Source organism: Mustela putorius, unplaced genomic scaffold (assembly GCF_011764305.1).
Source record: "Mustela putorius furo isolate JIRA1106 unplaced genomic scaffold, ASM1176430v1.1 tig00000460_pilon_pilon_pilon, whole genome shotgun sequence".
NCBI classification, from domain to species: domain Eukaryota; kingdom Metazoa; phylum Chordata; class Mammalia; order Carnivora; family Mustelidae; genus Mustela; species Mustela putorius.
Window position 1 is genome coordinate 18703988 of NW_025421389.1, and position 26968 is coordinate 18730955.

General features: G+C 38.2%; 1 protein-coding gene and 1 non-coding gene across 8 annotated transcripts in view; one reads left to right on the forward strand and one right to left on the reverse strand.

The window, feature by feature from the left end:
* The window catches only part of TBCEL (tubulin folding cofactor E like), a 73776-nt gene that overhangs the window by 31601 nt on the left and 15207 nt on the right, over window positions 1–26968 (reverse strand). For 6 of the 7 annotated variants that reach the window (XM_013054971.2, XM_004750079.3, XM_004750074.3 and 3 more), the window contains 6 exons: window positions 18674–18823; window positions 16871–17010; window positions 9219–9400; window positions 7650–7906; window positions 4352–4478; window positions 2537–2653 (listed from right to left, as the gene is read on the reverse strand). In XM_013054971.2, coding sequence (XP_012910425.1) covers window positions 2537–2653; window positions 4352–4478; window positions 7650–7906; window positions 9219–9400; window positions 16871–17010; window positions 18674–18806 — 956 coding nt within the window. In that variant the 5' untranslated portion in view covers window positions 18807–18823. Of the gene's footprint in view, window positions 1–2536; window positions 2654–4351; window positions 4479–7649; window positions 7907–9218; window positions 9401–16870; window positions 17011–18673; window positions 18824–26546; window positions 26651–26968 lie in introns of those variants that run through there. The other variant, XM_013054970.2, reaches the window with a different exon arrangement.
* Window positions 5246–5352, forward strand: LOC123392203. Its single transcript, XR_006606910.1, has one exon. It is a non-coding gene; the product is annotated as a U6 spliceosomal RNA (small nuclear RNA).

Consider the following 26968-nt stretch of genomic DNA (forward strand, 5'->3'; position numbering starts at 1 on the left):
TCTGGTTCCAGCTTGCCTAACAGTTCTTGCAGTTTCTCAGTATTCACCTAATACATTCCTCCTGTGCTTGAAGATGATTTCTGTGCATTTAAGAATACTAATGCAAAGGCCTATATGCATTTTAGGATAATTATGCCATCAGGACAAAAAACAACATACTCTCTCTATATATACATGTATATGTGTGTATGCACACATATACACATATACATACACACACATATATATACACACATAGACACAGAAGATATTATACTAAGTGAGATATATAAATTTTATATATATATATAAATTTTATATATATATATATATATATATATATATATATATGACTCCCTGTAGCAGATGAAATCAAATAAACTATAATGATGGACTTATGCTCAAAGCCCAGATAGTTACTTCTCCCACTAATAGGCTAGATGAAATCAAATGAAACTATAGATATTAGACTAATTTTTTTACCAAAATAAAACAAAACACTTATGGTTTGTCTCCCTCCCAATCGCCTCTTGTGAAAAATTTAAAAACAAAACGGACAAAATTCATGCTGCTTAACCTAATATTTCTAGGTTGTATTAAAAGGCACAGTAGTATTTATTTCTCTCTACTTCGTTGTTCTTAGCTACCTTTAAAGAGCAATCTTTAAAATTCTTAATTTGTCTAATTTTTTTAAATGTTTGGGCTTTAAAATACTATTAACAAAACCACAAAATCTTTTTATATAGTACTGGTTCAACCTTACAGAGAGTTAACCCCCTCAAAGCCGATAAATAATGGAAAAGTCTGGGGGATTATTAGATATATTTAGTAAGAATGAATTAGAATTGGAGAAATTTGTAACCAGAAGGACGAACTGCTTTGATTCACATACCCTCCTAATTTGCATCCTATTTGTCTAATGCGATTTCATACTATTTGTTAAAGTTCTTAAGGAAAACATACAACATTTTTGGTAAGTGGTTCTAGTTACTAAAACCTAGAAACCAGTCTTTGGGGGTATCTTATTTTTTGTGTATTTACCTATACCATACCAGCTACCTTTCCTTTCAGATTTCTGGAGTATTAAATGTAGCTCCTTCCCAACCATCACACACTGTTTGTGGGAATGCAAATTGGTGCAGTCACTGTGGAAAATAGTGTGGAGATTCCTCAGAAAATGAAGAACAGGGAGGCCTGGGTGGCTCAGTGGGTTAAGCAACTGCTTCGGCTCAGGGCATGATCCCAGGGTCCTGGGATCGAGTCCCGCATCTGGCTCCCCGCTCAGCAGGGAGCCTGCTTCTCCCTCTGCCTGCCGCTCTGCCTGCTTGTGTGCTCTCTCCCTTAACAAATAAGAAAATGAAGAACAGAACTACCATATAATCCAGCTATTCCACTTTTGGGTATTTACCCAAAGAATACACAAACATTCATTTGAAAAAATATATGTGCCCCTATGTTTACTGCAGCATTATTTACAACAGACAAGATATGGAAGCAACTCAAGTGTCCACCAATAGATGAATGGATAGAGAAGATGTGGCACACACAGACACACACACACACCTGTACACACAATGGAATATTACTCAGCCATGAAAAAGGATGAGACCTTGCCATTTGCGCCAACATGGATAGACCCAGAGGATATTATACTAAGTGAGATAAATAAGACAGAGAAAGACAAATGCCATACAATTTCACATCTACATGGAATTTAAAAACCAAAACAAACAAGTAAAAAGCAGAATCAGACCTACCAATACGAGACCCGGCAGCTGCCAGGGAGAAGGGGGCTTGAGTGGGAGACACAGGCTTCCAGTGATAGCATGAATTAAAGGTACAGCACAGGGAACATAATGAATGGTACTCTATTAGTGTTGTGTGGTGACAGACGGTAACTATACTTGTGGTGAACACAGCACAACATAGTAACTTATTGAATCACTATGTTGTAACATGAAACTAACGTGACATTGTGTGCCAGCTATACTCAAATAAAAAAATAAATGACTATTAAAAAAAGGCAGTTCCTCCTCAAACCACATATATTAACTCTTCATATACTTAAAGGTAATTACAAATTGAGCCTTCAGCATTTCTCTTCATACTCGACCATCCTAATTCCTTTAGTATTTCCTTAAGAGTCTATTTTCTAGTCCTTTCCTCATATTCTCTAAACCTAATGCCTATTTGCCAAATCTTCCAAACTGCAGAACTTAGTATATCCTGAAAGCAGATCAATGTGAAGGAAGAGACCAGCTTTGGGGTAGGTAAAGATGTGTCCCTGGAGAAAAGGGTCAAACAGGAATCAATGATATGGAGTATGAATGGAAGTAGTCAAATACTTACCCAACCATTCTTAATACAAGTGCAAGGCTAGAAGAAATACACTGTGGAAAATGAGACAAAATGGGTTTGCTTTGTGTTTTTTCCTTTTTTTTTTTTTAAACCTATCACCAAAGTCCTCTAACAGATTATTAGATTTGCTCTAAAACAAGAGTTCTTAAATCGCCTCAATACTTGCTCAAATGTTGTTAAACTGATGAGGGGTTTTTACCTGAATGGCACTTCTTCCTCTGGGACATCCACATAGTAACGGATAAAAAATCTCTCAGAATCTTCTCGCTCACCCTCGGTAACAACACTGCCATTAAGTTTGGAAACTGATGGCAATCTGTAAGTAAAATCAAAATAAAGGCATTTTAAGACAGCGAGAATATTTAGCTTTAGAAGTAAAATCATTGGTTTGAGGCCCCCATCTTACTTTCTTGAGAGGACACATTTGATATAACTCTGCTTGTGTACAACTACTTACATGAACTAAAGTGGTATAGAATAAAAGGACCAAAAATATCCAAAGTTTCATTTTTAGATGGGACACTGGCCGTTTATAATTATACCTTGCCTTTCAAAATGAGATTCTAGCCAGCACTGTCCAACTTAAATATAATGCAAGCCACAGATATAATTTTAAGTTCCTTAATAGCCATATTTTAAAAAATAAAAATAAAACAGGTGAAATTCATTTTACTAATATATTTTATTTAATATAATAGATTGAGGACTTAATCATTTCAGCATCTAATCAATACTAAAAAATAACTAATAGGATACTTTACATTCTTTTTTCATATAAAGTATTCAAAGTTCTGTGTATATTTTATGCTTGTGATCTCCGTCTGTCAAATAAATAAATAAAATTTTAAAAAAATGAAATTCGTTTTACTAATATATTTTATTTAATATAATAGATTGAGGACTTAATCATTTCAACATCTAATCAATACTAAAAAATAACTAATAGGATACTTTACATTCTTTTTTCATATAAAGTATTCAAAGTTCTGTGTATATTTTATACTTAAAGCAGCCTTCAGTTCAGACTAACCATAATTCAAGTGCTCAGAAGTCACACAGGGCTACTGGCACCATAGTGGACAGCACAAGTCTACAAGTGGAGGTCAGGACAAATGGGCTCTATTGTTTAGGAATTAATTTATTACCTTTACAAAAGAATTATGTAAAGGAAATAAAGCATAAGGTCTACTACAAGCCTTATTCTTTTTAGAAGAAAAGTATGCCTAAATGTATTTCTTCAGTGTGACATTACTGTGTATATCCACAACTGGAAAGCAGTATGGATCTGCTAGGTGTTAGCTGGGCAGGAAGATCAACAACCTGTTTGAAGACCCACTCTTCCTTAGGGAACCGTAAAGCCCCTTTCAAAACTACTACACAGAGTACACAAAGAAAACAAATGAAAGTTTGTTTTTCTTTACATCTCAGCCAGAATCTTATTGTTGCTAAAGGCTCATACAGAAATCAAAACTCATTTCAGTGGTCTTGGGGAGACAGAGTTAGAGACACGAAAGGCAGGGGAGTCAAAGGAAGAACATAACAGTGTGGTAGTCATGTTTGAGCCCATCTATAATCAAGAAGAAAACACAGATGCTGCTCTCTTAAGTTTCATATTAATAAAACAGCCCAATTTTTAGGTATTTACACTTTAAATGACCACTAAGTGAATAGAGAAAGTAAAGACAACTGAAACAGAACTCTTTCCCTATTATACCTAATTTTTCTTCATGATCGAAAAGCAGGACTTCGAATATTATAAGTATTAAAAGGTAGAAAAGCAGAATAGATCTGTGAGAGAATGTTTCAGTGGCCTTGGCAGGCCAATTACCTTTCACATCTTTCTCACCATATTGTGTTCCTTTTCTTCTGGACTTCAAGCTACAGAAGCAGCTCCTTCGAGCACTGTCTGTTCAAGAGACAGATAAACTTACAGCGCACTCCCCTCCATTAGTGCATTATCCCTCTAATGAAATAAGGCCCGAGAGAAGAAAGGAGAGTAATCAGGACAACAGACCTGGCTATTACCAATTTCCTCCGCTCCTCGGTGGTATATGGCTGCAGAAGAGGAATTCCTAACAATCTCACTTCTTCAAGTTTGGGGAATGAATTTAGTTTGTCAATGTCTTCCCAGGATTGCAAACCTAATTTGAGAAATATATTACTTAAGTAAATCCAGAAAAGCACACAAATAAGAAGATTAACATAGAAAAAAATTACTTCAATTGATTTCCGAAATGTTAAAGTCCTTCTAAACGTTGTAGTTGGACATCCTGAAAATTTTCTTCATCCAAGGAAAGAACAAAACACAATTAAATACCACAAAAACTTCCCTATAGCCTCTCCTCTCCCTGTGAAGCCAGTGGTCAAGGAGGGAACATTATTCTCCAACACCTCAACACCCCACTAATCTACTGATTCTCCACCCAAATGACTTGTAAAAAGGGTCTCTGGTGGTTTCAGTGGGTAAGATGTATACTGGGCTTATATAAAAAAGCTGATGTGGTCAACTCTGTCGTCAAACATAGACTCACAGAACAGAACTACTGATCCGAGTTGATACTGTCAGACTCAAATCTTTACCTAACAAATTCTCAAATGGGGCAAGGTAAGTAGAATAGAAAACTAACTATTATCTTTCCTACATACTGTCCTCATTTTGGGGAAAGGGAAAACAGATTTTAAAAATAAAACAAACAGGGCACCTGGGTGGCTCAGTTGGTTAAGCAACTGCCTTCGGCTCAGGTCATGATCCCAGAGTCCTGGAATCGAGTCCCACATTGGGCTCCCAGATCCAAGGGGAACCTTGCTTCTCCCTCTATCCTTCTCCTCTCTCATTCTCTCTCTCTCAAAAGAATAAATAAAATCTTAAAAAAAAAAAAAGTAAAACAAACAAAAAACAGAGAACCTGGTGCTTGCTTCGGCAGCACATATACCAAAATTGGAATGATACAGAGAAGATGAGCACAGCCCCTGCGCAAGGATGACACGCAAATTCGTGAAGCTTCCATATTTTTTATAATATTCCATGCCATTATGCACCTTTCTTTATTGTATCATTCTTCTATTGTGGGGCACTTGATGTGCTTCAAAAGCTTTAGCTTTACTGAAAAAATTAAAAAAAAAACACAAAGAACAGTAAAAAAACAAAAACAAAAACAAAAACAAAAAAACAGAGAACCTGAACCACTGGGCAAGAAGAACATGCAACAAATTAAAACTGTTTCGTGCAAAAAAAAAAAAAAAAAAAATTTTTTTCCCTATGGCTGTGAGCAAATATATGATCCAAGTCGATACTTGGCACTGCTAGGAAAAATATGCCCATCATAATGAAGTTGGTTGATTTTTATAACATGTTAAATCTATTTCAGAAAATGCAGTCTCTTCCTATTTCTAGCCACCTGCAGCAAGGGCAAAAGCAGAGGAGCAATACACTAGGGCTCCGGTGCATAACTATCCCCAGCCACCACCGCTCTCTTCCCTTCAGAACCATATTTCCATCTAGGAGGAAGGACAGAGTTAACGTAATGGGTGTCAAGTTGCACAGTCACAGCTTCTTTATCCAAAATGCTAGTTTTTAAAACTTAATTCCTAACCTTATGACTTCTATGGCAAATTAAACTGTATATGTTTTTTTCAACTGTAGATTAGAGTTATTTTTAGTTATGAAGTTATTTTAAGAAATGGGCTGAAAGGCAATGTCAAGAGAATGAGAAGAAAAGCCATAGATTGGGAGAATATATTTGCTAAAGACATACCTGATAAAGGATCATTATCCAAAATATGCAAAGAACTCTTAAACTCAACAATAAGAAAATGAACAACCCAAATTAAAAAAAAAAAATGAGCAAAAGACCTGAACCGACACCTCACCAAAGAAGACATACAGATGGGAAGTAAGCAGGTGGAAAGACACTCAATGTCATATGTCATTAGAGAACTGCAAATTAAAACAAGGTTCCACTACACACCTATCAGAATGGCCCAAATCCATAACACTCATAGCACCACATGCCACTGAAGGCGTGAAACAACAGAAACTCTCATTCATTGCTGGGGGGAATGCAAAACGGTACAGCCACTTTGGAAGACAGTTGGCAGTATCTTGTAAAACTAAACATATTCTTACCATATGATCTAGCAATTGCACTCCTTGGCATTTACCCAAGTGAACTGAAAACTTATGTCCACACGAAACCCTGCACACTGAGGTTTACAGCAGCTTCATTAATAAATGCCAAAACTCTGAAGCAACCAAGATGTCCTTCAGTTTGTGAGCAGATAAATAAACTGGGGTGCATCCAGACAATGGGACATCACTCAGTCCTAAAGAAATGAGCTATCAAGCCAGGAAAAGACACGGAGGAAATTTACATGCATATTCTTAAGGGAAAGAAGCTAGTCTGAAAAGGCTGTATGCTGTATGATTCCAGCTATATGACATTTTGGAAAAGGCAAAACTATGGAGCCAGGAGAAAAATCACTGGTTGCCAGGGATTGCGGGGTACAGGGAGACGAACAGGCAGAACACAGAAGGTTGTTAGGGCAGTGAAACTAATATAAATGATACTAGAAAGGGGAGACATTGTCATTAAACGTTTGTCCAAACCCACAGAATGGACCACACCAGGAGTGAACCCCCATGTAAACCGTGGACTTTGGGTGATGGGACAATGTAGGCTCAATTTTAAGAGATGTATCACTTTGGTGCTGGCACTCTGACCATGAGACGGCTGTGCGTGAGAGCAGGGAGGATGTGGGAACGCTGTACTTCCTGATCAGTTCTGCTGTGAATTTAAAACTTCTCAAAAAATGAAGTTTATTAACTAAAAATAAAAATGGGCTAAAAATGTGCATTCCTGGGAGACACAGAATTGGATGGCAGCAACCTGGCAATCGATCATATATAAATACCAGAAAAGAAAGGTGAGTGTTTACAAGTTGAAATTCCTAAGTAGACAAAATAGTCTAGTTTGTAATTCTTCGTACTCCTTTTACTCTGCCTTTTACTGTCCAATTCATCAATTTCATCTCACTCTTTTCACAGTAGGACCTCTTTAATAGAGAAACTACATATATATAAATATAAATATATAAACTATCTTTAATAGGAGGCTCGGCCACTTGATATGTATCAAAGCATTTATGAAAACGAATGCCTTGAATTTAGCTAATCAATAGGCATCCGCACGCCACTCTTGGAAATGTATCCTATGAGAAGGCAGAACCACGACTGAAAGAAATGGGCTTTGATTTACATCATGCATAAGCTCAGATCGATTTGCATGTGGAACAAGAACAAGCCTATACCTCACCTGACTTGTGGAGGCTGATGGACCGCAGATTAGGGAACAACCTGGCCAGTGAATCATCAGGCTCCTCAATAGCATTCAAATGATTGTTAGCCAGGACGAGAGTATCCAGTGAAGGAAACATAACTCCTAGCTTTCGAATTTCAGTCCAGTCTTGGAGGTTATTGTCTGTTATATGTAGTAGCTTAAGAGAATGACAGCGAATAGAAGGACAAGACACTGTTTCATAGTCATTAAGGCACAGGAAAAGCTCCTCCAAACTGCAGAGAAAAAAAGGAAATATTTCATTGTTTAAAGCAGTTAAGTTTCTACTTTGCAGCTATTTTCATTCGTTCGGTAAGTAAGTGCCTACAGTATGGGGGACTCCGGTAGGGATTATGGAGAAAATATAAAGATGTCTTCCTAAAGCTTAAATATAGCTGGGAAGACAAAACCTAAAACACATAAAACAGCAGAGAATGATATAACCCAGGACTAAATTAATTTTGTGCTTAAATAACTAAGTGCTGAATAAAGCAGTACTAACTTCAAGTACAATAGCAGTTCCTATAGGAGTGGAACTGAAATTGCAGTTAGAATAATCAGGAAAGAATGCGTGGCCTGGACGGAAAGGTAGACTTGCGTAAGTTGCAAGGACATAGAGGTAAATCCCACAAACAGCATGAACAGAATGTTTAGAAATAAAATAAAAACTATCATTTACTGAATTCCTGAGGCAGGCCTTGCTCCGAGTGCTTCCTAGACTATACTGCTATTTCTGCAAGTCAGATACAATTACGTCCATTTTAAAGACAAGGAAAACAGAGCTTAGTGAGGTTAATGACCTTATCGAAGGTCATATGGTCAGTAAGTAGAACTGGGATTTAAAAACTCACTCTAAGCCATGCTAGATGCTGCATGTGGTGAGGAAACCAATCTTACTAGAGGGATAGTGAGAAACTTGGATGGAACAAATGGGGAGAGATGAGGTTCAAAAGGCCTTGATCATTTCCATAGTTAGACAAATAAACTATGGTTTCATATGCTTCTTTAAACTACTTTCTTTGAACACTTACGTGCATACTGAAAGCTAGATTCAAACAAATCTAAGAGTATTTCTAAACCGACAAATAAAAACATATTTCTTGTTTAAATTACTGAAAAGAGTTCCGTTTTCCCATCAGGCCAGCGAGACACTTAATCATCTGAGTGTTAATATATTTTATAGATACTATGATTTTTTTTCCCTCCCTAAGAAAAGCGCTGAGGCAAAATTCTGAAATCAGGTAATCAGAAGATTTAAATTGGAGAAAGGGTGGGTTGATGTAGAAATGATAAGTGCTTCTCAGGGATATCTTCTAGCCAAAGGATGACAGATCCTATGTCTTGCTGCTACTCAACACTGAACAAGTATTGCAATGAAAATGCTACTAAATGACCCTCACACCCTCGTTCTAATTACTTCATTCTTCTGACCTCATTCTCCAACCACCATGCTGTTCTAGTGTTTCTGAGACAGGAGATCTGCAGTAATTCTATGTACTAACAAAGATGGCGACATTGCCCCCTCTCCATCATGCCCTCCGGGCTTACTCTGGTAACTCCTGCAGTATCGTGTGGACTGTTTCCCAAGAAGCTTTGCTGTTGTTGAGGACAAGTTTGCGAACCCCAGAGAAGGACCCAGCACATGTTCTTTCTAAAACCGACAAATTCAGAGGGTTGGAACTCAGGTTTAGAAACTCCAACTGGGGAACATTTGACACAATTTTACTGACCTAGAGAGAAAAAAAGAAATGCATATCAGGCAGTAATCAGAGTTTTTAAATAGCAATCGCGCTCACAAAGCTTAAGTGAGTGGGTGTCCGGGAAAGGGGCCCTTCATATCAGGGAGTCCTGTGTTATAGTGATGGTACCTACAGAGGGGCAAAAGTAATTTCAACAAATCTCAGCAAATAATTTAATCTTCCCATGAAATAGTGACATAATTGAAAATTAATGGTACAAAAGAGAGCCCTTCCATGTTGCCTTGGGCAAAGTTTTTGGTTCTGTTCTATATGACATTCTCTTTGATAAGTGGAGAAAAGACAGTTTAGAGGACATTTTAGGCTGCAAGTTTCTAAAGAGCTGAGACTGGGTCATGTAATTCTCTCTGAATTTCTCCTCCCTTTTGTCCTCAGTATGTTAAGCCTAATATAAGGTTTATTGAAGAACACACAGTAACAGCTCAAGTGTTCAAAATTGACTACATAGTTATAATCACTTGGGAACAGTTTCAACTTGGTTTAAAGATGACCAAAGTCCAAAATATATATAGTCAAAAACCAAAAAGTGTCCACGACTACATAAGAAAAGAGAAAACATGATAATCAATTTAACAATTTACCTAGTAACTTGGTAGGCAAGAAGATTTTTTTTCTAAAAAATGAAATTAGCGTTACTGACCTATTTGCTCAGCATAGTACCAGTCTCTTTGATATAGCTTATTTCATTTAATTCTCAAAGCAACTTGCAAGGTAACTATTTTCCCATTAAAAAATGAAGAAACTGAGGCTTGGAAATGTTAAATAATTTGACTAAGGCCTCAGCGTCACAAAAGCCAAATCTGGGATTTAAAAACCTGAGCCATTATTCTTCCAGCATACTACCACTAGTAAATTATAAATATACTCCGGAAAAAAAAAATTAAGAACTAACTTAAACAAGTATGAAGTAAATATGAGAAGCCCAGTAAATGGGTAAAGCATCAATGTGGTAACTCAACTTTATGAGAAAAGAAGTACAACAGAATAGTTAGGATTTGTTTCACAGTCAAAAACCTAGGTTCAAACCAGGTTCCAACACTTCCCAGCTGTGTGGTCTGATGGGTTATTTCACCTTCCCAGGTCTCAGTGTCCTCATCTGTAACACAGAGAAAACAGGATCCACCTGTTTCTCAGGACTATGGATCAGATTAAATGAGATACATGTGTAAAGCACTTAACATGATGATTGGCATATGTTCTAGAGACTTACTTTCTTACCTATTCCCCCACAGGATGTAAACTCCATGAAAGCAGGGAGAGTACTTACCTAGTTCACTACAGCATAGGGGTGCTTAATGTTTGCTGAGTAAATTAATGGCACAAAATCATTCAGTAAATGTAATTATTACTGACATAACTATTGTATGAACCAACATGTCAACCCCGGCTATATGTTATATTGTATTTACTTTTATTTAAATATGTCCTATTTAAAATCATTGGTATGGGACGCCTGGGTGGCTCAGCAGGCTGAGTGGCTGCCTTCGTCTCAGGTCAGGATCTTGGGGATCTGGGATCAAGCCCTGCATCCGGCTCCCTGATCGGCAGAGAGCCCGCTTCTCCCTCTGCCTCTCCTCCCACGCCCACTTGTGCTCTCTCTCTCACGTAAATATAATCTGTAAAAAAAATCAAGTCAAACCAAATCACTGGTACAATGTGAAAAATGCACAAATTCCCAGGCTCTACCATAAACTACTAAATCAGGAGTTTCAAAGGTGAGCTAAGCTTCCTGGTTGGGACCTAGACCGTTTCTTGTCCGAGCTCCATAGGTTATGCCTATGCCCAAAAGGCAGCCAGCATTGAAAACTACAGGTAGAATGAAAAAGTGATGTGCACTTCACCTCAGCTCTGTGTCAGCTACTCAGGCCAGGAGCTCTACCATCATTGCAAAGTGGACTAATTCCAAGAAGATTCAGAGAAGTCGGTCAGAGGGCATGGTCCTCACACTCGGTCAGCAATGCCACACGCTAGCCTTGTGAAATGGGACCATTTTTATCTTCATTTTGCAAATGAAGAAATGAGCTATTTTTTACAGAAAAACACAGTAGGCTTCAGTTTTATTTTTATTTTTATTTTTTTTTTTTAAAGATTTTATTTATTTATTTGACAGAGAGAAATCACAAGTAGATGGAGAGGCAGGCAGAGAGAGAGGGAAGCAGGCTCCCTGCTGAGCAGAGAGCCCGATGTGGGACTCGATCCCAGGACCCTGAGATCATGACCTGAGCCGAAGGCAGCGGCTTAAACCACTGAGCCACCCAGGCGCCCGGCTTCAGTTTTAATGTAAGTAATTTATGCCAGTCTGTGCACGTTCTCTTGCCTGATCCCTTCTGTGATCAAATGGTGCTAAGCATTTGTGTGATGTACGGCCAGTGTTTGGAATTTAGTCTGTGGCTACGACACAGTGAAACAGTCCACACATGGGATGGGTCCTGCACTCTATCGCCTGAATATGCTTGAAAGGGGTCCTATACAGGGGATGATGGCCCGCCTGGCTTCAAGGGCAAAAGAAGATGAAGAGGAATTTCACTCTAAGTATACAAGAATAACAATTATCGGGGCACCTGGGTGGCACAGTGGGTTAAAGCCTCTGCCTTCAGCTCGGGCCATGATCCCAGGGTCCTGGGATCGAGCCCCACATCGGGCTCTCTGCCCAGCAGGGAGCCTGCTTCCCCCTCTCTCTCTGCCTGCCTCTCTGCCTCCTTGTGATCTCTGTCTGTCAAATAAATAAATAAAATCTTTAAAAAAAAGAAGAATAACAATTATCATATAACCCCCATTAAATAAAAATAAAACATAAACCTCTTACTAACCATCATTCCTCATATTTTATTTTTATAATGAAAAGAAAAAATACCTCCAAATGGATAATTTAAAGGTTTTTGAAGGAATTCTGCCAGAAATTATGAGATATAATCTTCTTCATATTCTGCATCTACACTGCTGTCCCATGATAATAAAGATTTAGAATAATGACTCATTAGCTTTGGAATATTCTAAAAAATTATAACTGGACTATAGTCTAATAATTCAAACAGGAAAAAATAATGTATGTTAGAAATTCATAAATACATTATTTAAAAGGCTAAAGTTAAAAAGGATTTGGGAGTAACCTTACATTAATGATAAGATTTTAGAAAGTATATTAATTTCACAGGTAAATTTACTTAAAAAATGTCCTAACAGCAAAGACTGGCAAACATTCAATAAGTTTCTAGGGCAGTACACCAACTTACCTTTTTTAAATTCTAAAAATCAAAAAGAAAAGACTTTAAGTTACAGTGATACAGTTGACCCTTGAACAATGCAGAGGTTAGGAGGGCACCAACATTCCACAAAGTTGAAAATCTTCATGTAAATTTTGACTCCTCCAAAACTTAACTACTAACAGCCTACTGTGGATAGGAAGCCTTACAGAAAATGTAAACAGTTGATAAACATATTTTGTATGTTGGATGTTATAGACTGTATTCTTACAATAAAGTGAGAGCTACAGAAAAAAATTTTTTTTTGTTTTAGTAACGTGTTTTATTTTGTTTTCATATAGAGAAATATAAAGAAAATGAAAAAACACCCTAAATTCAACAGCCCACTATCCTCACTGACGTCAAAACAATAACAAAATGTTCACAGTTTTAAAATTTGAACAGAATTGAAATTTTTCTTGTGATTCGTCCCAGAAAAAAAAAATGTATGCATATTCCACCATATACACTTACATCTCTAGATTTTTTAGAATTTTACATAAAAGAGACTCTTTTGGGGCACCTGGGTGGCTGAGTCAATTAAGCGTCTGACCCTTGATGTTGGCTCAAGTCATGATCTCAGGATCACGGGACTGAGCTCTGTGTTGGGCTCTGTGCTGGGTCTAGAGCCTGCTTGGGATTCTCTGTCTCTCCCTCTGTCCCTCCCCACCCTCTTTCTCTTTCTCCATCTTAAAAAAAAAAAAAAAAGATCCTCTGTTTTACTTAACCTTTTTCCTTTTTTTTATGTTTCAAGTTTTAATTTAAATTCTAGTTTGCTAATATATAGTGTAATATTGGTTTCAGGAGTAGAATCCAGTGATTCATCACTTACATACAATGCCCAATGCTCATCGCAAGTGCCCTCCTAAATTCCCACACCCATTTAGCCTATCCTCACCCACCCAGAGAAAATACTATTAAGAACACCATAAGGAAGAAGAATTTTATTTATAGCACTGTCCTGTGAGAAGTCTGCATGCAAACAAACCTGTGCAGTTCAAACCTGTGATGTTTGTGTGCAGAAACACAGATGTGAACTTACATGACCTTCTAGGTCTCTACAATTCTCTAAAATTATCTCAACCACTTCTGTTCTTCAAATTCAGAGTAGAGGACCCTCTACTCTGGCTTCCAAAAATGAAGAAACTAAAGTTTTAAGAAAAATGGGGAAAGGATTGGAAGATAACAATCTGTAACTTATACCCAAGCTATTCTCTGCCTCACCTGAGGGGCTGATTCCTCCCTGCTCTCAACTACTTGGTTTAATTTCTTTTATAAAATGGTTTCGATAAGGAAGGGAGGAAAAAGGAGATGCCTTGGGAAAGGTGAGACGAAAATGTACTTAGCTAAACTTCAAGTCAAAAGCTAAAAATGCATCTGTTTTCACACGTGGATGCCCAATTTTAGAAGGATGGAGACAAAGCTTCGCCTTCCCCTACAGTATTACAGCTCTCATACGTATTTATCTTTATCTCTAGACATCCAGCAGTGAGTAGTTTAAACCACAAAAGAAGTACTTATAACATTAGTGACCATTCAAAACACTAAAAGAACAAACTATGTTATTTTGTCCCATATTACTATCTCAAATATAGGCAAACTAAACTTACTTAATGGCCAGGGACCAATTATCTTTTTGGTATACGGATTGCAATGGTGCCGAAATGTAATGTCTTATAATTGTGACCGATGAGGCATTGGTAGCCTGGCAAAGAGTTTCATCAATCCTAAAAATCAATATGCTCCTGCTGTCAGCACTTCTCCCACCTCTCTGTGCTCTGATAGATATTCTAGAAGATTGGGATCAACTACAGTTAAAGCAAAGGACAAAAAATAAAGGAATGATGAAAACAAAAATAAATTGGAAGACGGAAGCCTGAAGGGTAGCGGCAGTGAAGACTTATTTGAAAACTGCCTGGAAATAGACTAAGAGCACTTATAAGAAGATACAAACTGATCTCAACGGAACATAGGACCCTCTGTCCATTAATGTCCATGTGGCCTGGAAAATACGTAGTGTAACCTTAGTCTACACCAAGCAGAGAAAAGGCTGAAATCCCTCATGTGAACTTTGTGTTCTGCCCACACTGACAGAGCTTGGCTCTTCTGAGGCCACAGCTGTATTGCTATCAAACTGTGGGCAGTGGGCAAACGCCTACCTTATGCTCGTGGTCAGAGTGCAAAGCACAAAGCCTCTCTGAAATCTGACACGCCCAAAGAAGCACGTTTAAGGGAATTGGCCTGCAAACACCGGAGGTGAAAAGATTCAGAGGAAAATGTGGTCTGACTTGTCACTCGTGCAGGTTAAAAACCCTCACCAGATGTTCAGCAGCAGGCTATGGGGGGAATCAGGGAGGAGGAGGATGAACAAGGCAGTGCATGGGGCGTCCGTGCAGTGTGGACAGAGCACACATGTCACTTAAGCATCTCAAAGGAACAAGAAGGCACAGAATGTTAATTTGTGGAACACTAAATTATACTAGTTGTTCAGATAAATGAATTAATAAACATATGTACAAACAGAGATTATTTCTTGGAACAGCCCAGTAAATCTGCATATATTAACAAGTCCTTTAACAATCAAACAACACGCATCTCAAAGGATTTGGTAAAGAGCTCAATAAAAATAGGACATATAACCAGAAGCACAATTATCAGATTAAACTAGACTATGAAAGAGATAAATGTAAGAAAAGCTGAAGAAAACTGGGTTACACACAGATTTTTCTCAAAAAAGCTGTCTTAGAATTTGTATAGCATTTAATACCTACAAAGCACCTCAGTGATTAATTTTATCTGCAGCCCTGTCTTAGGGATGAGCACTTAAGCACTAAAGGATTAAGTGAGTTTCTTAAGATCATAGGAAAAGTTGGAGCAAGTGGTCTTGATCAATCCCTAAAATACAGTAATTTATTCACTAATGCAATCAACAAACATTTGAGTACCTAGTATGACACTCTGGGTGCTGATGGTAATAAAGACAAAAATCTCTACTTTGAATAAGCTCACAGTCTAGTAGGAAAACTGTCAAGCAAGCAAGAGATTGGACTACATTGTGATAAGTGATTGCATTTATCAAAGCATTGTGATATAGATACTGGGATAGTTTGTCTCGGCCTGAGCAAGAGCCAGGGAACATTTCGTAAAGGAATAGTGACTTGGGCCAAGTCTTGAAAGATACAGAGGAAGAGGTCGGGTAGACAAGAAAAAAGAGCAGTAGATTCAGAATGAATAAAAGCAAGGAAGCTTTTCATGTCAAGAGTTTATCATGAGGTGCAGGAAAAAGCATATGGCTAGCGATGAAGATAAACTCTGAAAGTAGCCAAGGGCCATATGGTGGAAGGCTACATTTAGAGAGTTCAGGCCTTAGTTTCCAGGCAATGAAAAGCAACTACAGGACTTTAAGTAAGAGTGTCATAATCTGATTTCATTGATTAAAAGGAATCTGGTCACACTATAGAAGCTTATGGGAAGCAGAATAAAACCAGAGGTAGGAAAATCTACTAGGAAGCTTTCTCAAGAGAGAAGATCCTAAATTAAGGCAGGAGAATGAATCAAGGAGAAAGAACTATTTTCCCTGATTCTTGAGCATAGTTTCCACAAGGTAATGTCATCATCAGGTAGGCAATATTATATATAATAAGAAAGAAAGTTGTAATGCTTTTATTTGTGTACTTGGTGTGACTTACTCTGAGGGCAAAAGACATCAGTTATTTCAAAACACCTAAGAGACTTAATAAAATAAGGAAAAGTTCTAAGATATTTGGAGTTAATTTCAGTACCAAAAACAAATATTTTTGTAATCTGAGTTTCAAGCTCAAGTAATTTTTGTGGCAATTTAGAGCACTAAATATTGATGTAGTGGTACAGAATGAACACAGGATGTATAAACTAGTGAAACAGTAAAAAACCCAATGCATTGTTAGCAGTCTAAACCACTGTGGTCTTATTAACCTCTTGATGCCCAGAAGAAAGCTCCCCAGTGCTTTTCATATTAATGAAAAACAAATTAGCAGTAACAACCTTCACTGAAAAATCACCATAGAACAGCTATAGAAGCAGTCAGTTATTTATCTTCAGACACACCATTAAAAATCACCATAGAAGCAGTCAGTTATTTATCTTCAGACACAGACAAGAATCTCAAGTGAGAACCAAAATTCAGCAGAAGTACCAAAATGCAGCAATATAAAAACTTTACCTCATGCCAGTCTTCAAGTTTGTTGTCAGAAAGATCTAGTTCTGACACATGAGCACAGAAGGCAGCAATTTCTTTTTCGTCTCCTGCACATGTTATTCCACAGCTGTTCAACACCAGCACACTTGGGAGGTTGAGGCGATCTGAATAACACAACACTTTTTAAATCAGTCTAATTCTTGTCTGCATACATTCAGCCCCCAGGAATCAAAATCAAATAGTGTGAAATGACATGAGGACCTGGAAAAAAACCCAGAATGTGATGGGGTCCAAGGGTATTGAATTCCAAATATGGCCCAGGAGGAGATTAAAAGTACTGGACCAGTACCACCAAAAACATCTTGTAGGCTTTACCCCTGGCAGGATGGTTGATCTCAACTACCAACAGTACAACTACCATCCTTCCTGTCATCTCATCATCTGAACCCGAGAACATGTGATTTATCTGGACTCCCACTGTCTTCTAATTGGCCTCAATTCTTCCCTTTTTAAAATTTAGTTCAAAAGTATCATTTTGGATAACTTTTTTTTTTTTTGGTCTGATATGTATTTCTGCCTACTGCTGCCCTTGAAAATTATCTCAAACCATTAGATGGTCCACTATGAAACCACTTCTGTTCTTCAAATTGGTATCATTAAAGAAATCTTCCTTGCTTAAGTGGATCCATTTAAAAATCTGTGTTCTCTTTCTTGTCCATCAATCATTTCCATTTCACATCCACAAAGAATGTGTCCCTTATGAAAATCAGACTTTTAAAAATACATAATTACAGTGAGAGAAACTGTTGCAGAATCTTAAACTATTTAATGAATTTGGTGAAACTGGGGTAGTCAAACTACTTCCTGGTTCAAAAATACATGAGTCAATAAAACCACACTTGCCCTTGTAAAAAGGACAGACATGAGAATTCAACCACTTTTTCCCTATACGGTATTTAAAACAAGGGCTCACAAAAGGAATATTTTATTCACGGAGGCCTCAAATTATGTAATTTTTTTAACTCAGTACTTTTCAGTATCAAATTTCTCAGAATGGGAATGGATCCTGAAAAAAAATGACCAAGTAAGAAATCTACCTCTTACTGCCACTCCAGTTCATATGGAGTGATAAGACCAGTTGAATTATGTTCCTCAGAACATAAGAACGAAAACACTGTTTCATCCTGATCTCCCACACTCACAAAGAACTACTTCCAGAAACTACGAAATACAAATGAGGTTAAGATGTAAGTGACAGACACACCTTACATATTTCTCAATGTTGTAGATTTCTCTCACAACATAGCCCTTCTCCTAGAATGTTTTGATCTCCCCTTTAACCAAGTTCTATATTAGGGTTAGTTCAAGTCTCATAGTGTTGAATCTTTTCTTGATCATACTAATTAACTCTACCCTAAATTTTTTCCCCAGTCACTGTGCCAATTATTTGGGTCAACATAAACTGCCTTATATGTTTGTAAATGTGAATATCTTGTAATCCAGCTAGGCTTTAAGGTCACTGAGGACACAGGCCAGTCTTGTCCTGTCTTGTATCCTCCAAGTTCCTTGACAGAACACCTGTTTGAAACATTACCATTCAATATTGTTCATGCCATAAAAGTGCAACTAAGATGCCTTATGGCCAATCAGGAGGAAAAGAAATCGCTTTGAGTTTTTTAAAAAACTGAAGTCATATCAAGGGAGAAAGGCTATGCAATTCTAACTCCGAAATAAAGAAAATCATCTGGAAACAAGACAATATTCTGGTTTGAAGTCCTAAGTACTAAGCTCCCAGTACATAAATGTTTGAGGTCACGTCTTTCTTACCTTTCATAGGAGAGCCCTGAGGTGTGGCTGGGACATGGACTCCCATACCAGGACCACGACGGTAAGGGAAATTTTCAGGACTATATTTTTCACATAATACTTGCATAAAACTCCTTCCACTAGGTTGATCCATCTTCCTTTCCTAAAATTCTACAAGAAACCAAGAGATTGTCAAAGTTATTTATTTGCCATATATGAAATTTTTAGTGCAAACCAATTATTTATAAGGCACTAGCCCAGGCACTGCAGGCATATGAGACATGGTCACTGTCCTCAGGAATTTACACTGTGCTAAGACCTTACAATTTAGGGGAGCTATATATGCAGACAAATGACAGCAATGCAGTCTAGCATATGATAACTGCAGTACAGATTAACAGTGCCACAAGATGTAGATGAGGAGAAAATCATTTCCAGTCAAGGGTAACAGGAAGACTTTTCACTGGTACCTAGGGTTTATGTGTTAAGAGGAAAAAGAAAGGTAGAGACTCAACATCAGACTAAAGAATCTGTATGAATCCTTTGATATTTATTCCTCAAAATCTATTCTCCCCTTCTTCCGTAGTAAAAGAATTTGTTTTTCAAGTAGGCGCCGCACCCAGCATAGAGCCCATTGCAGGGCTTGAACTCACAACCCTGAGATCAAGATCTGAGCTGAGATCAAGAGTCAGACACATAATCGACTGAGCCACCCAGGTACCTTAGTGAAAGAATTTTTCACTGTGCACATAGTACTTAGGGATGAGTATATGACTAAGTTCTAGTTGATGAGATAGAAACAGTCTATGGCAGCTTCTGGGAATCCTCCTTAAAAGATAGCCAGAACGTACCCTTTGCCTCCTTCTTTGTCTCTAGGTCAATTCTGTTGTCTAGGAAACAAATACCACTTTGCACTATGGGCCCACGGAACATACTCTAAGGATGGTGGAACAAAGAGCTGACAGGAACTTAAGTCCTAAGGACTTCATGGAACTGAGCTGCCATAGTGGTTGTGTATCTCTGGAAATTTAGTGGAAGATATATAGCCCTCTGTTTTATTTACACCGCTGTTCCATTTTTCAGTTACTTATGAATGGACCCAATCCTGACTAATACAGAATGTCCTTTCTTTTGGTTTTGAGTTTGGGTAGACTCTTCACCATCTAACTACAGGTCCAAGCATACAGTAACTCCAGCATCCTCTCAGTATGCACACATAGGTTAAAGCAGGTAATTAAAACATGCTAATTTCTGACAGTCTGCTAACCCCTTTTCTTGAGGGGCTGGCCTATGATCTATATTAAGTATGAATCAAAATATAGGCAATTGACTACTATAGTTCCAACTATCAAATGACAAGCTTTTTACTAAAACAATCAGAAAAACCAGGAGAATAAAGAGTACTCTAAGAAAGGATATCATGAAAAAAGGTGTTTAACAATGTGAATGTACATGGTCTAACAGAAAACAGCATCAGGAGTAACTAAACAGGAACCTCACAGCAGGTCATGTGTGCTATATTAAGAAGCTGAACTTTCGTGCTATTCCTTATGTTCCACAAATAAGTGAAACCAAATGATAACTGACTTTCTCTGCTTGACTTATTTCATGGAGCATAACCTCCTCCAGTCCCATCCATAGGCAAACAATGAATCATGGAACACTCCATCAAAAACTAATGATGTACAGTATGGTGACTAACATAACACAATAAAAAAAATTTTTTTAAAAGAAGCTGAACTTTATTCTGTAGAAAACAAGAAGAAATTAACAGGTATTAAGGAAGGGAATATAACCACCAAAGTTTTTGGAAAACCCATTCTGACAATCAAATGGCTGATGAATATGAAGGAATACAGATTGAAGGTAGCGCGAAGAGCTAGAAGGACACTACAGAAACATAGGAGACCTCAGGCAAGGAAAATAAAGCAAAAATAAACTATTGGGACTCCATCAAAATAAAAAGCTTTTGCACAGCAAAGGAAACCATCAAGAAAACAAAAACTAGATGGGAAAAGACATTTGCAAGTAATATATCCAATAAGGGGTTAGTGTCCGGAATATGTAAAGAATTTATACAACTCAACACTAAAAACAAACAAACAAATGATCTGATTAAAAAATAGGCAGAGGATCTGAAGACTCTTTTCCAAAGAAGACTACAGGTGGCTAGCAGGCCCATGAAAAGATGTTCAATATCACTAATCATCAGGGAAATGCAAATCAAAACCACAATAAGACACCACCTTACATCAGTCAAATTGGCTAGTATCAAAAAGACAAGAAATAAGTGTTGGGAGGGGATGTGGAGTAATTGGATCCCTCATGCACTGCTGGTGGGGATGTAAACTGGTACAGCCACTGTAGAAAACTACATTGAGGTTCCTCCAAAAATTAAAAATAGAGAAACCATATAATCCAGTATTTTCTCCAGTGAACAATCACCCAAAGAAAATAATTTGAAAAGGTATATACACCCCTATGTTTAATGCAGCAATATTTACTACAGTCAAGGTAAGGAAGCAACCCAAGCTTCATTCAACAGATGAATGGATACAGAAGATGTGGTGTACACACACACACACACACACACAGGAATATTACTCAGCCATAAAAAAAAAAGAATGAGATCTTGCTATTTGGGACAAAACGGATGGACCTAGAGGGCATTATGCTGAATGAAATAAGAGAAAAACAAATACCATGGGATTTTACTTCTTTACGGAATTTAAAAAACAAAACCAAAACAAAATCTTCTTTTTTTTCTGAGACTTTATTTATGTATTTGAGAGGGGGAGAAGGGGTAGGAGAAGGAGAGAATCTCAAGCAGGCTCCTCACTGAGCATGGAGCTCAGTGTGGGGCTTGATCTCATGACCTGAGTAGAAATCAAGAGTTGGATGCCTGATAGACTGAGCCACCCAGGTACCCCAAAACCAAACTTTTATCTTTTTTTTAAGATTTTATTTATTTATTTGACAGAAAGAGAGAGTACAAGGAGGGGTAGGGAGAGGGAGAAGCAGGCTCCCACTTAGCAGAGAGCCCGACGTGAGATTCAGTATCAGGACCCTGGGATCACGACATGAGCCGATGGCAGATGCTTAACCGACTGAGCCATGCAGCCATGCAAACCAGACTTTTAAATACAAAGAAAAACATGGTTGACAGACGGGAGACAAGTGGGGAGATGGGCGAAATATATAAAAAGGATTAAGAGATACAGACTTCCAGTTATAAAAGAGTCATGGAGATAAATAAAAAGTACAGCACAGGGAATACAGTAATATGGTAATAATGTTGTATGTTGTATGTATGTAATAATATGGCAATAACAGATGTATGTTGTATGTATGTAATAATATGGTAATAACATTGTATGTGGTTGTATGTATGTAATAATATGGTAATAATGTTGTATGTATGTAATAATATGGTAATAACATTGTATGTGTGCAATACTGCATGCTGACCACACTTAACCATGGTGAGTATTGAGTGATATACAGGATTGTTATATATCTGAAACTAACATAACCCAAAACAAAACAGGAGAGAGATGATGAGGGCCTGAGGTGATACAGTGGTAGTACAAAGAGAAAGCAGTGGCAGATTCAAGGTCAATTTAGAAAGCAAGCTTTTTGGGAATTATGGGGGCTGAGGAGAAGGAAAAGACTGACCCTCAGATTTCTAGTACAGGTGGCTAGGTGACTGATGATACCATTAAGTAAAAAGAAAATATGAAGAGACTGAGTTGTACAGAAGAAAATGATGAATCCCACTGTATACAACACATTCAGCCCAAGGCGTTTGTGGACTATCCAAGGGAACAGTCTGCAGTAGGGTGAGAAACGTGAGCTGGAGGGGAAGATTTAGACATCAGCAGGATATAGGAAATATTACCAGTAAGAATGGCAGGACAACAGAACTCTCTGGGACACTGATGTTTAAGGAACAGGCAGAGGAAGCAGAGTCATGAAAGAAAACAAAAGGAATAACCAGAGGAGAGTATACAGTCAATACGTTGAGAAGTTTTTATTAGAAGGGCAGCAGACAAGCAGGGGAGGATGAAATGGGCTGATAAATAAGGCAGAAACAGGAAGGAGTAGGGAATTGGGGGCAACTGTCCAGATTTTCCCTCTTAAAACAGAAGAGGGCTGAACACAGCTAAAAGAGAAACAGCAAGTGGAACTGAAAAGGCTGAAAATGACTACTGGTATATGGTCCTAGAAGCAACCCATGGGTATGAGCATTAAAAACTTCTCAGAAGGCTGTTAGATATAAGCCAGACCATGCTGCGTACTGTTTACCCATGGAAGTGACACATTTACTTCACTGTGTCACACTGGTTTACTTTGGCTTATACAGTTTAATGATACTGAGCATCGGGCATTTTTCTCATAGGACTGTCCTAGCTCCATGACCACATTACAAAGGGGAGCGGACGTGGGTAGTTTAATTTCCCCAGTAGGGGCTCACAGCATCTGGCACAGTGCATGGCACAGAACTCAACAAACGTCTGCTGACAAGTGACACTAGCCCCCACGTGCTGAGTAGAAAGAGCAGAGAATTCGCCACTCAGCTCTACAGTGTAGTGTCACTGGGCAAGACACTATTTCTCTAGGACTCCCATGTCTTCGTCTGTAAAGTAAGATATAAATATCTCTACTACTTGGATTTCAGGGTTGCCATAAAGCCTTAAAATATCCAAATGCAGTTTGGGATTCCAGGGCTGTTGCAAAACTCTAAAACATACAGATGTTACTAACTATATATTACAGGAGGTTGTAGCATGGTAGAAAGCACACGAACGTAGGAGACTCAGGCTCTGTTATCTACTAGCTGGGTAGAATATAAGCTAGTTATGTAACCTCTCTACTTTAATTTTCATACCTATGGATGGGCTAAAATTTTTCTCTTGGATTTGTAGTAAGAATTTGAGGGGAAAAAAAAACAACTCATGAATACAGAAGTGGTTTTAGGGTTGCCTGAACGTCAGACTCTTGGCTTCGGTTCAGGTCATGATCTCAGGGTCGTGAGATGGAGCCCCACGTAGGGTTCCACACTGGGTGTGGAGTCTGCTTGGGATTCTCTCTCTCCCTCTCCTTCTGCCCCTCCTCTCCCTCCCTCTCCCTCATAAATAAATAAACCGTTAAAAAAGAAAAAGTGGTCTCTAAACTTGCTTCATTCCCTGGATTACCACCAGGCCCATGTCCACTGTCCTCTGTGAAACCAATTCACAAATGCCTAGAACACACAGTAGATACAACTAAGCACATGTCCACCTACTGAACGAAAGTTTCATTTACCAAGGTTTAGACCATCAAGTGCATTTCATAATAATGATATCACAGGTTATCTTGAAAATTCGTGGCTGCCTTCAGTCAGTCTCCTCATTTGTAAGCTTAAAGATAGAACCTGTATTCTTTCTGTCAACACAGAGTGATAAATGTCTGCCGCTGTCTTCTATGCCAACACTGATTGTGTCAGAACTGAACGGTGTGTTCATCGAAGGCTCTGGGAGCCTTCAGGTGGACGGTTCTTTTATGACGTAAACGTATCACCAAGAGCAGACAACACAGAGCAGGACCAAGGCCACTAGTGACAGACAGCACAGTACCCATCAAGGACCTGTCTCAAGCAGAATGCCAACAGAATTTGTAGATACGTTCAACAAATGTCAAAAAAGTTACACTGCCACCTTCTATACAATTAGCAGTTCAAAAGAATAAAAAGTGAGTGGGAAGGGTGCTGAACTGTCACTGTCAGAATAATACTCCCCCAGTTTAAACAGCATCTTTAAACGGAGGCTTTAGAACCACTGCAACCAATACAAGGGCAAAAATCTTATACACACCTTAAATATACGCAAACCAAAAAATGGCAACATCAGAGACACACTCAAATTAAAATAAATGCCAGTAAGCCAGCAATCATGGGAACTTAAGAAGTTGTTCCTCGTGGCCTCATGCTTTTAACAATTCTTCCAAATAGTCTAGGTTTTGTTTTGTTTGTTTGTTTGTTTGCTTTATATCTTCCTTTTTTCCTAAAGACTTAAAAGAAATGCCAGGCGCCTTCCCTGGTCATTTTCCAGGATAGTACACTGGACTAGCTTTCCAGGAATGCAGATAGTGTACACATTAATACATGAGTTTTGAATTAGGACATTAAGACTGCAAAATGGATCAGTAACATAAATCTATGTAAAAATCTGTTGGGGCAGTTTTGGGAGGAACAGTAGGTGGGAAAGGAAAACTGAAAACCAAACAGACCGAATAATGAGGAAATACAGGATGGAAAAAGATCTTTAACTGGAGCCTTTTAAAAGTTTTTTGGAGGGGATGGGGGGTAATCTATGACTTTCTGGAAAGAACAGGTGTCGCATTACATCTGACTACCTCTACAGTTGGCAGAGTTTTAATGCATTTCTAAAAGTATTCTGAATTGGTTCTGAAAACCAAGAGCCAGGAATCTTGGGTGATGTTGCTTGGTTCCATTACCAAGTCCTGGAGTGTGCCTGTGAAAATCTCAATTGCTTTGTGCCTCAAATCCTAACTATAAAAGTGCTTGGAGAAAGTGCCTGGAGAAAGTCAGGATGAAGTGCAAATCGGCAGATAAGCTGCTCAGTACGTTTTCGCCAAGTAGATTAGTATCAGAACAGAATATCCAGTCACCTGAAACTCCATTTGTACTTTATGTTCTCAATCAAAGGGTCAAGGTCAAAATCAGTATGAAACTGAACACAACTGAAAACAGTATTTCTGATCACTAACACTGGAAGGTATACAAGATAGATCTTTATGCTGGTATGCAAGATCATTATTACTTCATCAAAAAACTTTATGGTAGAGTACCATAAAGTGTGAAGACTACTGGTCTCACTCACAACTTAAAAAAAAAAAAAATGCCAACCTATAGACTCCTAACTACACCTATTAAAGCTTACAAAAAATAGATTGATCTGCTTATAAATGGATAGGATAAAATAGAAATTAGTAAAATTAGTACCTATGGTTGACACCAGAGAGAGGAAAGGAAGACTAAGGGTGGGAAGGAAATTTGCTTTAAGGATTAAGTTCACCCATTTGAACCACTGAACCCACTGCAAACACACACATTCTTCTGCTTTCATATATTATCTCTCTGAAATAGAAACATTTTAAGTGCTATATCTGGAAATGACCTAATAATTTGCCACATGACTTTTTACTTCTCATTATTATCAACTGTCTGTGAAAAAAATTCCAAATTGGACCATGTGAAATTTAGAATATTAATTTAAAAAAAGGAGTTAGGGAGTGAGGAAGCAAAGAGAAATAAAAGGGTGGCCAAAAGGAAATAGTTTTCTCTACTATCTCTTTTTTCACACTTTATCAAGTGGTTCCCATTAAGCCTATCTGCCCATTCATTTATTCATAAAATGTGTGCCCTCACAATCATCTCATTTAGTGTCATTCAACAAAGATGAACCTAAAACAACCAAAAACAAAGACGAACCAGACACTGACTCTGTGCCAAGCACTGCGCTACACACGAAAGAAAGTGAGAATGAATACAATCCATACTCTGCCCTCAGGGCATCCACAGTCTAGAAGGAAATACACGGGGATAACACAATACCTGAAATAAGGCACACAGAAATAGTGAATTCAAACAGAAGAAGTGATTCGCTTTTGGAAGTACGATCGAGGAGGCTGAAGGTAAAACCAGATCCATTTTGAAAGACGATGAAGAATGGGTGGACACGGTGGAGGAGAGCACTGCAGGCACAGGACATACTAGAATGTGAACAGGCACAAGAGACAGGAGACAAGGTACGATGCAGTTCGCTAAAATATGAAATACACATCGGGAGAGCAGGTGAGACAGGAGGCGGACGATGGTCGGCTCACGACTGACCTTGCTCAGGTTCCACTTCCTCTTAGAGAAAACTTTTGCTAGATCTCTGAGAATACGGTACGAGGATGGAGGTCACTGATCTTTACCTAGAATATCAAGAGGTCAAAAATGATGAGAACTTTTTAAATCCCTAAAAGCCTGGGCAGGTAGGAGTTTGTTCCTCTTAAGGGAAGCGCTTTCAGTGCAGACGGCGGGTAGAAACCGCAGCATAAGGAATTCAGGATATAAGTGAGGACTGAGTATGGACCAGCCTTTAAGAAGCTCAGATGAAAAAGGGAAGACCGATGAAGAAACACCCAGTGCTCAGAAAGAGAGTTTTCTATCAGGACAAAAGAGAAATGTATAGGCTGAATCTAGGGGGGGGGCGGGGGGGAGGTTGACAAAAAAAGTCTGAAGAGGAAAATACGAATAGTTTCAAAAAG